The sequence below is a fragment of the Capsicum annuum genome, chromosome 4 (assembly GCF_002878395.1).
Source record: "Capsicum annuum cultivar UCD-10X-F1 chromosome 4, UCD10Xv1.1, whole genome shotgun sequence".
In the NCBI taxonomy this organism is placed as follows: Eukaryota; Viridiplantae; Streptophyta; class Magnoliopsida; order Solanales; family Solanaceae; genus Capsicum; species Capsicum annuum.
In genome coordinates this window covers 132,145,092-132,161,266 of record NC_061114.1, presented here as the reverse complement: position 1 = coordinate 132,161,266, position 16,175 = coordinate 132,145,092, and the positions used below count along the sequence as shown (strand labels likewise).

The window sequence follows — 16,175 nt, the reverse complement described above, 5'->3', positions numbered from 1 at the left end:
AATTTATAGTTGTGACCCTTTGTATTTTTCATTCAAATTCATCCTTAAGCACAAAATCAACAATTGAACAGAATCTCAATCATACAAAATCACGAATAACAGAATTTGAGGTATAGGATATTTCTATAGGCAGAAATCAGTGATCCCAAAATAATCAGTAAAATATCCTATATAAACATATCATTAAGCATGAAATAAATCTGAATCAAAGTCCTAAGATACTCATATAGCTTGAATCCACTGCTAATTGCTCAATTAACTCACAATAACTTACCAATTTTCATTGAAAGTTAAACAAAAAGTTTAATTTTTGAACAAAATTGAACTCAAATCAGAAACCCAATCAAGCAAAAGAGAAAAAATTAAAGAAATTTTTTATCAAGCATCGTCGAAGAAATTAGTTATGGAACATACCTTCGAAACTCTTGCAGTGAGAAGAATAGAGAGAGACAGGAGAAAACCCTAAAATTAAAGACCTCAGTAAAATTTGTTGTAATGCGAGCTCAATTTTATTTGAGGTGGAGATGGAGAAGAGGGGTGGGGGTGGAGTTTAAGCGCGCCTTAAAATTTTAATAAGGAAAATGACTTCCCTTGCCTCATCAAGGAAGTCATTTTTCCTCAAATGAAGAAAAATGAGGCACCTTGGAAAATGTTTTCTCAATACTTTAATATAACCAAACAAAGGAAAATTAAAAAATGTGTTTCAGAAAATATTTTTCATCATACCAAACACACCCATAATGGTTAAAATATTGTTAATTTTGCTATAACTGGTAATTTTGAGAAAGTGTTGCTATTTATTATAATTAACGTCTTAAGTATACTAGTTTCTGTAATGTTTTCCAAATTTAATTTTAGAAACAAAATAACTTAAGTCACATTTTTCTATTGCAAAATTAATTTAATTTAATGATATGTTGATTATGTCTTGTGTGGTAAGTCATTATGATTATTAAATTTTTTTCATTATATGAATAGACATAGACATAGAATAGACATAGAATTCAATTTAAAATAAATAAATGGTGTGTTCAGAATGTTTTAATTTTTTTTTTATATTTTATAGATCTTTGAGAAAAAATATCTTCTCTAGAAAAATAAGTCTTTTTAGACTTATAAAAATGACTTCGTTGAAGTAGAAAAATAATATTCTATATTTCAAATTTATTGAGCCTTTCAATTCGCTCTTTAATATACCTTGTCTTCACCCCACCGATAGCTCTCATCCCTGCCACCCCATACTCCACCTCTCATAGTACTTTTCTAAATTATATATAAATAATTTTTAAATAATATTTTACTAACATATCAAATATAAAAAGAATAAGTAAGAAACACACTAATTTTTTTTTTAAAAAAATATTTTTGAAATAATATTTTTCATTAAAAAACATGTTTGTACCAAACACACACCTAAAAAGAGAATAAGTATCATTAGAAAATAATAAATTCTCTGATTGAAAATGAGACTGTAACTTCAAAGTTGCACAAAATTTATCATAATGTAAAAAAGTAAATATGCATTCTATCCGTTTCATTTATTTTACATTTTTTGATTTGGTACTCCTATTAATAAGAGGTTATTTAATAGAAGTTTGTTCATTTATCTCGACAGTTATGATTTGAAAGTGTATATTGACAACCATTATGTTGTATAGTTACTTAATGATAAGAGTAATATTGAAAGAAAATAATAAAGCTTTCTTTATTTGCTAAAATAATAAGTAAAAAGAAAATTTTATTTTAGTACAAGGGTCAAGCAAAATGAAAAAAGAGAGAAAAGGGTATTCTCTCAATTCCTTTTTACTTGTTTCTTTGACTTGAAAAAAAACTTAATAATTTAATATATTAAGAGTAACACATATAAAATTATCCTTATTAATTATGTCTTAAAAATTTAAATTTGTCCATTAATACTTTATGTAATTACTTGATAATAATAATAATAATAATAATAATAATAATAATAATAATGTAAAAAAATTATAAATCTCTCGTTATTTATTAAAATAAATACGTAATAAAAATAATTAATTTTTAATATAAGAAATAAGTAAAAAAGAACAAGTAATCTAATGAGGAACAAGAAGAGATTTATATAAAAAAAAATACTATATATAGTTCAATCACAAAGATCTAAATAAAAATAGCATAAAATAATAAATGAGGACAAATGTAACATGTGTGGTTAAAAATAAACATGTGTGACTATCTAATTACACCAAAAAATTGTGAGGACTATGAAAAAGAGAGATTCTCCCTTATATGTAGTTATAATTATAATATATATGTGGAATTATTTTTAAAAATTATTTTTTTGCGTGGCTTGCGTGGATCCGACATGGCATTGACATGACGCTGATGTATATGCTCATGTAATACACTCTCCATTGTGATAGTGAATTATATCTTTAGGGTGGTATTTAATTCACGCGAAAATTGTTTAGAGGGATAAATAATTGCTTATAAAGTTAAAGTGTTAAAGTAAGTTATGGTGACAAGTTCAGGAGGGTATTTATGCTTTTTTTCCTTTCCTTAATATAATCTTTTCAAACAATACAAACAATCTCCTCACATTAAACATAAGTTTTAATTTTTGAAAAATTTAAAAGGAGAGGGCACTTTTACAAATTATAAACTTATGGGCAAACTTTTATATTAGAAAAAGTTTAGAATCTCAAATCATGCTTTTTAAAGAATTTGTGATTAAAAATCATCATCTCAAATCACATATTCAAACAATGATTTACAATCATAGTTTATATTGCACGTCCAAACACTACTTATTTTACAACTCACTCTTAGACACATTCTGAGTTGAAGACAGAGAACGGATAAATCTAGTTCCTACAGGCTACATATGTTGATCCACAACTTCTTGTCTACATTTTGTGGATTTGGTCTATATGTTGTCCTCTTGTATTGGGGTGTACATTGGGATGTGTGCGCAGACAAATCACCATGCTAGGAACAACCAGCTGCAAAGACAACAAAACAAAACCTTGATGTCAGCTTTTCACACAACTTTTGGCCTAGGCAATTTTGACAAACAGATGAGGTTTATTTATTTCTTCCTTCCATCAGTATTATTCTCAACTACTCATTGACCTTTAATAATTTATAGCATGCATGGCTTTACGGACGTTGCTTCAATGACCAGGATTCAACCACTATAAATTACTCCCTCCGTCCAATATAAGAGTTGTTTTAACCAAACAAAAAAAGTTAAAATAGTTATTTGGAAATTAAAGACAATAAGTAGTAATTATTCCCAACTATATCCTTATATAATAATATGTTTGCTAGCTGATATCGATCCATTTTGCAAAGAAGCAGAGATACAATTTGATTAGAAACCATAGAAATCAGAATTACTGATCAATTAACAAGCTTTGATTGATTATGTGGGAATTTCAAATCATAAAAGGAAAATCAAGGGGTTTGAAGATGGGGATGAATTGACACAGAGAGAACTAATGTGCGAATAAATCTCTTTCCTTTCCTGAAAACTTCGTTGCAACTAAAAATATACCAATAATTTAAACAATACATTGCCAAAATGTGGAGGCCTTGTTCTCGCAAACTAGAAATAAGCACCAAATAAAGAAATAATAGTTGGAACCTCACCACCACCAAAATTGCACCGCAAAGAATGTGAGCACACATCTAAAGGTCGTCCTGATATGCTGTGAAAAGAATTAGCAAAATGGTAGTCTGTTCCCCAAGGTCCATTTATCTATATCAGTATCTAGACAGACATAATCTACAACAAACATACTCTTTTCATATTATACAAACTGCTGCTGGACTAAAAGTTCTGATTGCAAAATTTTGGCAATCAAAAACAGCCAGCCAGATGGAGATCGTCCAACAGCTATGTCTCAGCAAGAATCTTTAACCCTCTCTTTTTTCTCAAGCGAAAAATCAGAAGAGAGCATTCCAAAGAGCCTCTTCCCCCTCACCGCACTTCTCATGGACATATTTTAACTTCTCTACTGATTTACAAATTCCACTGCAGCTCCAGTCAAACGAGGCAACACATACATTACCTGCCTCAGCTTTCCAGTCACAATCTGCAAGGTGGGTACAATAGTAATGAATTGAATAGATAGAATTGGGTACCATAGGGTGATAGCAACTCCTATCAAAAATATAAATTGAGAAAAAAAAAACTTCAATATAATGCTTATGCCTCGAATTAAACAGTTTAAATTGCCTTTTTTCCGATTTTACGTTGCACCCTGACACCCTCAACTGGAACAAACTTAGAAGTACATTTTATTACAAATATTATTCCTACATGACTTGAAGAATTTAGGCAAGGAGTGATGGAACCGATGCTAATATAAAAGATCATTATCAGGTATGTCTCTCAATTAGGAAAATCTTACTGAGAACTGACCGGTTTCTACTAACCTACTAAAAAATCTGAATGCAATAAACAAAACTCTGTATGTACAAAAATACTTGATTGTCAAAATTCCACCAAAAAGAAATTCTGGATGCAGCCAATTGATACATTACAAAAGAGAAAATACCTGGTGGAGTTCCACAGCACATAGTGCGTTCATCAATGTGCTCAACTTCAAGACCGATAAACCAAGCCCCTAACGACACATCCTCATTGGCATACTTGTGCAAAATAGGCCTGAATTAAAAGTTTAAATCCTTTATAATTACTAGAGAGTTTAACAATAAATGATAGCGATAAAGCAACAACGATGCTTCAATCCCGAGCATCTTTGGGTGTCAGCTATATGATACTGATAAGGATCAACAAGTTTTACCATTGATAATCGACAGTATACATGCTAATATACACAGATAGTTCAAGAAAATACAAGTCTTTTGACCATTCAGAAGAACTTCAATGACTTGGGTATACAGCAACAAATTCAAGCTTTATCTACTATTAACTTACTGATTGATTGATATGTATGTGGCCAAGTCCTTGGAGATAGCATAGATCTGACCAGTTGCATGTCGGAAGTACTTGTTTCCTTCTTCTCCAAATTTCCAGTATTCTGGCTCGTGGTACTTTACAGTCCTACAAAACAATATTAAAGTTCAATTCATGCAAATATAATACAGTTGATCTATTACCATTTAAAAAGAAAATGTTACTACAGAAACCAAAATGCAAGCTGAAAGCATCAGTTGTCATAAGCTAGTATGGCTTCACAATTACTTTTGAGCAAGAACAGGTCCAGATTTCATACACCCAATGTAAATTCTGGGCTTCGACCGATGACGAGCAAGAGTTGCAGCTAGCATGCCTGAAAAATCATTAGTCATTAAATACAAGCTGAACCAAAAATATTAGTCGTCGAGCTATAAAAATGTATAGAAAACATATCCAATACATACCCAAATTGATGTGGACGTCATCATCCACCTTGACGTAGAAGTCGGCATCCCATTTTGCAACAGCAGTAGAAAAGAAAATCTTAGTTTTGGCAGAGAGCTCGTGATATCCTTCAACATGCTCCTACAACATCATGCAGATTCGAACCCAAAATCTGTAAGATTTCCAAACTGAATACAAAAAGCAAAACTGTTCTTAAAGTATCCTACCAGCCTGAGGAAGTCTTTATGCTGAGCTTCTTCAGAATCAATTGCGCGATCCAGTATGCTGTTAGATGTTGCACTGGATAACCAACACAGACGTTTGAGTTCAGTAACATTAAGTCCATTTTCATCCTTGCTCAGTGACATTAACAAGTGATGACTCATACATTTTGGTAGTATATTACCAATAATAATACAGAGAAAAGGAAAGAAACTGCTGGAAAAGAGAGCAAATAATTGCAAAATGAAACATCTAGATCCTGTTCAATCCTAAAACTACCTAGTATTTTGTTAGCAGTAAACTGGTAATATCTAATTGCAAGAACTTTAGTCAACATTAAAATGAACAGTTCATATCATCCCATCTGAACTTAAACAGAGCCTTCATTAGTTAAAATGTGTCTGCAACAAACCTAACAAAACTTCAACCCTTTTCAGTGGTGTGGTAGTTTTTGATAAAGTGTTTTACTGTATTGTTTAGTACTTCTGAAAATTTTATAGACACATCATTAAGGGCTCGGTAATTAATCTTATGAAACACTCTTACTGTCTACTTTACAAAATTAATCTCGGTTCTTTTAACTATTGAACTATTGAGATAGTTCTAAGTTCAAGGCCCACATTTAGTTTCAGTAGATCCAGAATTGAGCTTCGCAGAAAGTGTTTTTCTGTTCAAGTATCTCTACACTAAAAGTACTCTTAAACATTTGCCAAGACAACTTGAAGAAGTACCCTTTCAAGCTAAAAGCACTTATTTCTCAAAATGCCTTGCATTCCAAAAGACACTTTCACCTCCCAACATGTGGCAGCATACGATATTCCCTCTTGCGAAGCATGACCCTCTTGGTTTGAATTGTTCTCAAACAAAAATTTCTTATTATGCATCTAAATCAGTTTCTAGTTTCTTTATTTTATTTTTTTTACAAGGAAATGAATTTCTAATTTCTTAAACCCTTTTCAACCTCATAAATGTCATACGCAGGAAACAAACAATTTGAGTTCGTCACTAGAGTCAATTTCAAGAATTTTTATATGAATTTTAAAACTTTAATACCTATTCCCCTATCAATAGTGTATTTAACTTGCTATGCCACTTTCTCCCAGGTTCTTTATGTCTTTTCTCCACAGCAAGTTGACAAAGCCTTTACAGGTTTCCTGCACCCTGGGTTTGAAAACTTGTACGCGATGGAGGAGGAGGAAGTAGGTTCAACTTGTGTTCAAATTGGTAGATTAGTGCCTCAAACAAGATAGCTACCTTAGTATTGAAAGCTGCTTGAGATTCAACTATTGTGCATTCGGTTGATTCGGCCACAAACCAGATGGTCTCCTTTGAGTTGAAAACAGCTTGAGATACAATCTTCAGATGATAGGTAAAGAGTGCTTTCTGTTGGGTACTATGTAGTTTTGATGATTGACAAACTAACATATGAATAAAACATGTTACTTCAGTTGGTCCACGTATAGGAAAGCAAATTTACAGTGTTTCACTGATAGATGCAGAAAAGATTGCTTAAAGACAAGAACGAATAAGCAAGCCTAATTCTGATATACTCAAGCTACTGATCATGTGAGGAATATAACAAGTTGAATTTGATTCAAACACTTAATGATAAGGGAAAGCAATTTGAGTTGAAAAAGGAGTCATACGTGATGAAGGAGTTTCACTTCTGAGTATATCTTGAAGAGTCCTATGTGTGGGAGGAGAAAGATTCTGATAAATAAACATGTGCTGATATAAAAGAGTTGGAGTTTTACTACAACACTAAGGAAACAAGAGTTGGAATTAAAGAAAGAGTCTCACTTGAAGTAGAACTCTATGCAATGAGAGTTTTAATTAAAGGAGGAGTTTGAAATAAAGAATGACTCTTTGAAGAGCTGTGCTTAAATAGAATATGCATCAGTTAGAATAATTCACGCACTTACAAAGCAGAAAAGCACAATCGACAGATTGACTTCACGAAATGCTACTCAATCACTGAAGAAACACATTGAAGAACCTGGTCCTAAGTATAGAATCCAGCTAAGAGTTTTAGCGTTGATTTTTAGAGTTGTTCATTGTGTTTGAACTATTGATGTAATATTAGTTTCAGTGTGTTATAAACTGAATTAGGAGCTAGTCTTTAAGTTGGTGAAAACTCAGAGACTTTGGGAAAGCATACCTTGGGAGGTGTGTGTGTAGTTAAGAATTAGAGTTTATAATTCCTAGTTATTGAGTTATAAGAATTAGAGTTTATAATTCCTATTTGTTGGTTAGAAGAGTTTTGTAATCAGTCGTTGTTGAGGCTCAAGAGTTATTTAGTGAAGTTGGGGTTAAATCCTGTAGAGGTGCAGGTCGTGGCTTTTTACACCTTTTCGAGCCGGGTGTTTTCCACGTAAAAATCATTGTGTTCTTTACTTTCTGTTTTACCGCTTCCTTGGAACACGTCAATGGAACACGTCAGACAACCCATTCCATCGATAAGCAACAGTTAGGCGAAAATAAGATAATCAGTAGGGCACGAATTCTTAACACTTTCATAGAAGCTGGACAAAAATGAGCATATAAATTCTTTTGGAGAGAATTTGGCAGGGTCCCAAAGTGAGTAGATTGAGCTGGTCCACCATCGTGTGCAGACCAATGACCAATCTATTTCTTATTGAGAAATACGAGTGCAAATCCATCTAGAAACATTAAAAAAATTGTACAAGACGTTTTGCAAAGATGAACATTACAAGGTTTTAACGCATTACCTAATTATCAAAGAATAGATAGCGACAGCTCACCACAATTCAGGAATAGGTTGACTTTTCATTTTTGTTATGGAAAATGTTACTTTACATTTAATGATGTCAATGAAGCTGTAAAGTTAGGTGCAAAACAGGTGTGGTTTTTGACTCCCTTAAGAGACAATTCAATGTAGGTAGCAGGGCAATTAAGGCATGCGCCTCATCACCCATGAGCCCTGTCTTGATGCCCAATGTGGGCAGCAGGGCAATTAGGGCATGCGCCTCATCACTCACGAGCCCTGTCTTGAAAAGGGCATCACTAAAAAATATATTTCACCTAATTGTTGATTTTTCAGTTTTTTTCTACATTACCTTTTGAATAAAAGGTTCAGATTTACATTCTTGTAGTAATGTATATTTTTATCTTTCCTTTCAATTGCACCTTTCTCCATTAAACTTAAAATACACATTTCATTAGCATTTTTTTGCTTAAAGCCCCAATAAATTTCAGAGGTTTTTTCCACCTTTTGCCTTTGATAGAAGTGCTTTCATTGATTACGAGATCGTTTTACACCTCTTGGAGCTTACACTGGACTACACATGAGATAAATTATTCCATATTCCCTCATTGTAGAAGAAAGAAACTATACATAGCAGTTCCAAAAGCATACAACAAGAGGTGTAATGATTGCTTCTGCTGCATTATAAGACAGGGAACTTCTTAGTCTTCTTCTAGCAAACTCTTAGGGGTCGTTTGGTGTGATGTATAAGTAAAATAATCATGATATAACCTATCCAATGTTTGGTTGTAATTTGAATCATGTACAACTTAGTACACCAATTATTTTATACCACCAGCAACATGGAATAACTTATCCATGTATAACTTAGACATGGATAAAGACATAAAGTACTAAATGACGAAACTACCTGTATCTTTTTCTAGAAACCAATGAAGGTCATTACTTCTTAGTTTTAAAGGTAACACCCAACAAGAAATAATCTTTGTACTACTAATCCCTGCATTATAATCCCTGTATAAACTTGTCTCGAACCAAACTCCCCCTTAGCCTTCTTCCAGCTAATTGGATGTTAGATGGGATAAGGCTGCCAGCTGCATCACGGAGACTGCTAGAGAAGTGTTGGGTGTTTCGAGGGGGCGGGCAGGAAGGCATAAGGGGGACTGGTGGTGGAATGAAGAAGTTAAGAAGAAAGTGGAGATTAAGAAGAGGGTGTATGTTAAGTTGAGTGAGAGTAAAGATAAAGAGGAGAAGTGGGTGAATAGGGAGTTTGCAAAGTGGCAAAGAAGGAGGCTAAGTTAGCAGTTACGGCTGCTAAGACAGCAGCTTTTGAGAGCTTATATGCGGGGTTAGAGGAGAAAGGCGGGGAAAAGAGGTTGTATAGGCTTGCTAAGGTTAGGGAGAGGAAGGGTCATGACCTCGACCAAGTGAAGTGCATTAAAGGGGAGGATGGTAGAGTTTTGGTGAAGGATGTTCATATTAAGAAGAGATGGCAGGAGTATTTTCATAGACTTTTGAATGAGTAAAGGGAAAGAGGCATTGAGTTAGGGGAGCTGGAGCATTCGGAGGAGAGCCGTGATTGCAGTTACTGTAGACGTTTTAAGGTAGAGGAGGTCAGCGAGGCTATTCGTAGGATGAGGGGTAGGGCGACGGGGTCCGACAAGATTCCAGTGGATTTTTGGAAGTTTGTGGGTGGGGCAGGCTTAAGGTGGTTGACTGATTTGTTTAACGATATTTTTAAGACTCCGACATTGCCTGAGGCCTGGAGATGGAGTATGATGATTTCGTTATATAAAAACAAGGGGGACATTCAGAGTTGCAACAACTATAGCGGTATTAAGTTGTTGATTCATACTATGAAGATTTGGGAAAGGGTGGTTGAACGGAGATTGAGGAGGATCGTGTCCATTTCGAAGAATCAGTTTGTTTTTATGCCTGGTCGCTCGAAGACAGAGGCAATCCACCTGGTGAGGACATTAGTGTAGCAGTATAGGGAAAGAAAGGGATTTGCACATAGTGTTCACCGACCTGGAGAATACTTATGACAAAGTCCCTAGGGAGGTTCTTTGGAGATGCTTGGAGGTGAAAAGGGTTCCGGTGGCGTACACCGGAGCTATTAAGGATATGTACGATGGAGGGAAGACTCGGGTGTGAATGGCGGGAGGAGACTCAGTGCACTTTTCGATCGAGACAGGGTTGCATCAGGGTTCGACTCTTAGTCCGTTCCTATTTGCGCTGGTGATGGACGTATTGACGTAGAGTATTCAAGGTGAAGTGCCTTGGTGTATATTATTTGCAGATAATGTAGTGCTGATTGATGAGACACGGGGGGTGTGAATGAAAAATTAGAGGTATGGAGGCAAACCCTAGAATCTAAGGGGTTCAGGTTGAGTAGGTCCAAGACAGAGTATTTGGAGTGCAAGTTTAGTGACTTAAGGCAGGAAGACGAAGAGGTGGTGAGATTGGATTCCCAAGTTGTATATAAGAAGGATAGTTTTCTTGGGTCTATGATTCAGGGGAATGGTAAGATTGACGAGGATGTCTCTAATCGTATTGGAGCTGGTTGGATGAAGTGGAGGCTTGCCTCTGGAGTGTTGTGTGATAGGAAGGTGCCCCTTAAGCTTAAAGGAAAATTCTATAGAGTGGCAGTTCGTCCAGCCATATTGTATGGAGCGGAGTGTTGCCTGTCAAGAACTCCCATATTCAAAAATTGAAGGTGGCAGAAATGAGAATGTTACGCTGAATGTGTGGGCTTACAAGAGGGGATAGAGTTAGGAATGAGATTGTTCGGGAGAAAGTGGGAGTGGCTTCGGTGGAGGACAAGATACGGGAAAGAAGGCTAAGATGATTTGGGCATGTGATGAGGAGGGGCGCAGATGCCCCAGTTCGCAGGTGTGAGAGGATAGCCTTGGATGGCTTCAGGAGGAGTAGAGGGAGCCGAAGAAATATTGGAGGGGAGTTATTAGACATGACATGGAGCAGCTTCAGCTTACCGAGAACATGACCCTAGATAGGAAGGTGTGGAGGTCGCGGATAAGGATAAAAGGCTAGGGTGAGTACATGGGTTGTAGCAAGTAATTAGGAGAGTCCCTGTTTAGCCGGGGTAGTAATCTTAGGACTGTGTCGATAGGTAGGAGCCGCTAGTCAGGAGAGATTGGGTGTGGTGGGTAGCTTTGGTTTGAGAGTGTAGGTTACTACTAGGCGGGTACCCTATTCCAGATTTCGTTTTTCTTATTTCCTATAGCTTATGGCTCTTAGTTCCCCTATCCTGTATTGCTCTGAGTTCTATTTTACTATTTCTGATTCTTTACTTCTGTTAAGCCACCCATCCTACTTCACATTTCATTACAACTTTTTTTTTTTATCTTGAGCCGGGGGTCTATTGGAAACAGCCTCTCTACTTCTTCGGGGGTAGCGGTATGGACTGCGTACCTTTTACCCTCCCCAGACCCCACTGTGTGGGAATACACTGGGCTTCTTGTTGTTGTTGGGAGTACATGTTAGGAGCATTGTTTTGGTGTCTCTTTCCTACAAGCTAAAAGTGTAGTAGAGAGCTGGAGTTGAGAATACAATTCCCTTGTCTTTTAACTAATTATCTACTTTTTATCTATGTAAGTTTCTCCACTCTTTTTTGCCATTTTCAGGAAGTAGGACTCCTAAAGATCTGTGGATATCTGACAATTTCAATCCAGCAGGAAACAGATAGTGCACGTATTGACCAGTTTAAATTCTCAAAGAAAAAAAAAAAATAGTGCACATATTGGCCCTTCAGAAGAAAATTCTCCTGCTCCAAATAAAGTCAAAGGTTCCACTTTTGGATTCTTTCTTTTGCTCAAAACTCGAAATGGGGGGCATTTGACCTTGAAAACATGTCAGAAGTATGACGCACTCCAAAATTCTGTAGAGCTGTAATAATCTAATTCTGTGATCTGTCTACAAGCAGAATTTCTTTATCTTTAATAGTGACTTGAAATGGAAGTGGGTGAACTTCTTTCTCTGATTCCCCATATCGTAACCCAAATTCATCATTTAACACTACTGACATAGTAGCTCAAGATTAATACCAAAATGTAGCATTTGGAACCCATTTGTCCTAGAGGAAACGAAGTATCATACCTGTGACCAATCATGAAGCGGACTACAATTCCCTTCTCTTTCTCCAATCGGAGAAGCTTGTCCCCTATTATATATATAATCAAACCATCAGGCAAGTTTCTTTCAAAACTAGAAAAAAAATTCAGTAGAGACCATAGGAAAACATGGACTCAACTGCACTTGGAGGTTTACCTTGAGGCATCCAAGTTTCTCTAACCGAATCTCGCCTTTTCCTACTGCTAAAAGCAGTATTAATTCCAATTACCACAAAAACTTTCTTTCTTGGAGGGCCATTTTGGGAATTAGAAAAATTCGAAGACTCATCAGGCACCTTCATTTCCCGTGTGCTCCTAGTAGCTGCCAACTCCATCTGAAGCATAGCAATTGACTTGTCCAACGATCTAAGCAGACCTCCCAAAACAGCTCACAACCATTAGTACCAAAAATAGAAAATTCTCCAACACATCTTAAATTTAGAAAACAACAAAAATGTGATGCTTAGGGAACTCACTGAATTGCTTCATGGGTTTTGTACACCTCATGCATTACATCCTTCTCATGTCCTTGTTTCTAGTATACCAACAAATTGTACAAGTTCAGGAATAGTCAGGGGAGAACACAAGCTACAAGCCAAAATAATCTTAGCACCCCAGAAAGTAAAAACTCATGAAAAATAACAAACAGAAAAATTGAACCAAACAGAGCTAAATCTCCAACAACCAACTCCAATAACCATAAAGACAAGTCATTAATACCATGTAATAGACAGATTGAACTTAGCTAATAAGCGCATAAGCTAATATTAACAAGTAGCTTCGACACCCAGAAGTCAAGAAAAAGGTCAGGAAACAGACGAACTGAAACTTGTATCAGCAATTTGCTTCAATACCCAGAAACCAAAAATTCAGGGAAAACACAACAATAGACTGATTGAACTCAACAGATGCTAAACTCAAGAGAAGCTTCAAAATCAAGAACTTAAAATTTTGCATAAACAGACAACAAATGGTGAACTCCAGAATCAGCTTCAAAATCCCCCCCAAAAAAAAAAAAAACTTAAAACTTCGCAGAAACAGACAGATTGAACTTAACAGAAGCTAAAATCCACGATTAGATTGGATATCCATAAAGCAGAAAACCAGAACACCATGGATTGAGCTCAATAGAAAGCATTGTTGGGAAGCAAACAATCCCACATCGGAAAAATAGAGGAAACATGTCCTATATTTAAAAAGTATCATCCAACTCCACTAGCATGAGGCCTTTTGGGAGGTGCCCAAAAACAAATCCGTGAGGGCTTGGCCCAAAGCGGACAATATCATACTAGTGCGGAGTTTGGATGAGGTTGCACGCGGTCCCAACAAGTGGTATCAGAGCGCAGGTTCGGGTGTGTCGGAGTAGTGGACTGCGGTTGATGTGAAGTTCCCGGTGAAAAACGACAAGACTGGAGTTCTGGAGGTGGTACCTTGTGTCGAAAGTCTTCCTAACGAGTAGTGGTCAGGCGGCGTGTCCTGTTGGGTGTTAACGGCAGTACAAGATGTTTGACAGATCATGTGAAGTGTGACCTAGTAGTTGAGATCTACGGTTGATGCCTTGTGTTGAAAGTCTTCCTCACGACTGATGGTTAGGCAGCGTGTCCCGTTGGGTGTTAACGGCAGTACTGAAGGGGATCGGAGGTCACAAGTGATGTGGTCTTGGTTTGAGGGGAGGATTGTTGGGAAGCAAACAATCCCAAATCGAAAAAATAGAGGAAACATGTCCTATATTTAAAAAGTATCATCCAACTCCATTAGCATGAGCCTTTTGGGAGGTGCTCAAAAACAAATCCATGAGGGTTTGGCCCAAAGAGGATAATATCATACTAGTGCGGAGTTTGGGTGAGGTTGCCCGCGGTCCCAACAAGCATAACAATGAAACTAACTTCAAAATAGGAACTCAAGAATTTACAAAGCAAGATAGATTTAAACACAACAGTAGTTAAATCCATAATCAACTTGAATATATAGAAATCAAGACCTGATTAGGACTAGAAAAGAGGTTAGATTTTGAATCGACAGAAACCTTCTTTTTGGAATTACAATCCTCAGAAACAACTTGAAGTTCTTGGTCCCTTCTATGCTGAGCTATCAGCTGACTTCCAGATTCAGTTGGAGACCACCATCTTCAGCAAACAAACAGATCCATTAAAACAAAAAACAGAACTTTACAAAATTCAAGATTCCAAAATCTAGAGCTACAATCATATCATCTTCACCTGTTAGAGAACAACATCCCAATGAAGAAGAAAGCAATTGAGAAGATCGGAATCCATTTTATAGATACTTTAACACTATGTCTATTCTTCATTCTTTCTATTTCCTAATTCAAGAATCAAGAAGAACAAGAACAAGATGGAGGGGTTGTAACTTATAAGGTAAAGGGTCACTATTGTCTATGGGTGTTACAGGTTTTTCATGTAAATTATTACAAAGATATGAAAAGGGATGGAGAAGAAGTTGGAGAGTTATGCCAACGTGAAAGAAGGGCGTTGATGGAGGCTATGAAGTTCTTGGTCTTGTCCCTTCCTTTATTTTTTCACTCTTTAATTTAATTTTATGTTCAATATTCTGAGAATGTTAAGAAATAGTAAAAGCATTGAAATGGGGGATTCGTTTTTCAAAGAATGTTAGGCGCACACACAAGAAGAGTAGGGAAGACAATGGTCTTGTCAAAAGTTTAGCTTTGTATGTGTCTTTTTGTACTTTCGTAGTTTGTGTCCAAAGGGGTTAACGTTAACTTCAAAGGATATGCTTGAAAACAATAGGTAATCTTTGTTAACGTCGATACCATTTGCTGAAAAGTCTAGTTTTGGTTAAAGGTGTTAAGTGAGTTCGGTCGGATCAATTCGAAATTGACCCGTTAAAATTATTCGGATTGTGGGCCAGATCGGGTCCAGGTTGGGGTTAAGTGAGTTGGGTTGGATCGGGCTCAACAGTAAACTTTTTTAAAATAACTTTAACCCGGCCCACTTAACTCAACTCGATCAAACTCACCTAAACTCGATCAAAACTGATTAAAAATTCGGTCAAAAATAAAACTTTTTTTCAATATACACTATATATACCCACATATAAACATTTTAAATACATTAAACAATATATATACACTATATATACAGTATATACTACATTAGAATTTAAAAAATATATACACAATTACACATATATACGCACAATTCAATGTATATTGCGACTTTAAAGTTTAAATAAAAATACTAAAATATATATACATTACAATATATATATATAGTTATATACTGATTTATAAAATATATACACATGTATACGTTAAATATACACGTTTATAGAGGACATATACACACATATACGCACCATTCAATATATATGTATTATTTTAAATAAAATATACTACAATATATATACATTACAATATATATATATATATATATATATATATATAGTTATATAGTTATATACTAATTTATAAAACATAATACATGTATAAGTTAAATATACACGTCTATAGAAGATATATACACACATATACGCACCATTCAATATATATGTACTATTTTAAATAAAATATACTATAATATATATACATTACAATATATATATATATATATATATATAGTTATATACTAATTTATAAAACATATTAAATATACATGTCTATAGAAGATATATACACACAAATACGCATCATTCAATGTATATGTACTAATTTAAATAAAATATCTACAATATATATACATTACAATATATATATATATATATATATATATAT

The 16,175-nt window shown here is 35.2% G+C and overlaps 1 protein-coding gene across 2 annotated transcripts; it reads right to left on the bottom strand.

Annotated features, from left to right (window-relative positions):
• Window positions 1-3,479: 3,479 nt before the first annotated feature.
• LOC107867901 (beta-1,3-galactosyltransferase 7) lies at window positions 3,480-15,194 on the bottom strand. 2 transcript variants are annotated; one of them, XM_016714380.2, is made up of 11 exons: window positions 14,644-15,194; window positions 14,406-14,550; window positions 12,901-12,959; window positions 12,582-12,790; window positions 12,411-12,474; window positions 5,575-5,647; window positions 5,368-5,488; window positions 5,189-5,276; window positions 4,922-5,047; window positions 4,539-4,648; window positions 3,480-4,073 (listed from the first exon to the last, which is right to left on the bottom strand). In XM_016714380.2, exons 1-11 carry the CDS (start codon window positions 14,733-14,735, stop codon window positions 3,925-3,927), a joined length of 1,236 nt encoding a protein of 411 aa, XP_016569866.1. In that variant the 5' UTR covers window positions 14,736-15,194; the 3' UTR covers window positions 3,480-3,924. The 2 variants fall into 2 exon arrangements, with proteins under 2 accessions (XP_016569866.1, XP_016569867.1); XM_016714381.2 differs by having other exon boundaries at window positions 14,451-14,550; window positions 14,644-15,163.
• Between the last annotated feature and the right edge of the window lie 981 nt (window positions 15,195-16,175).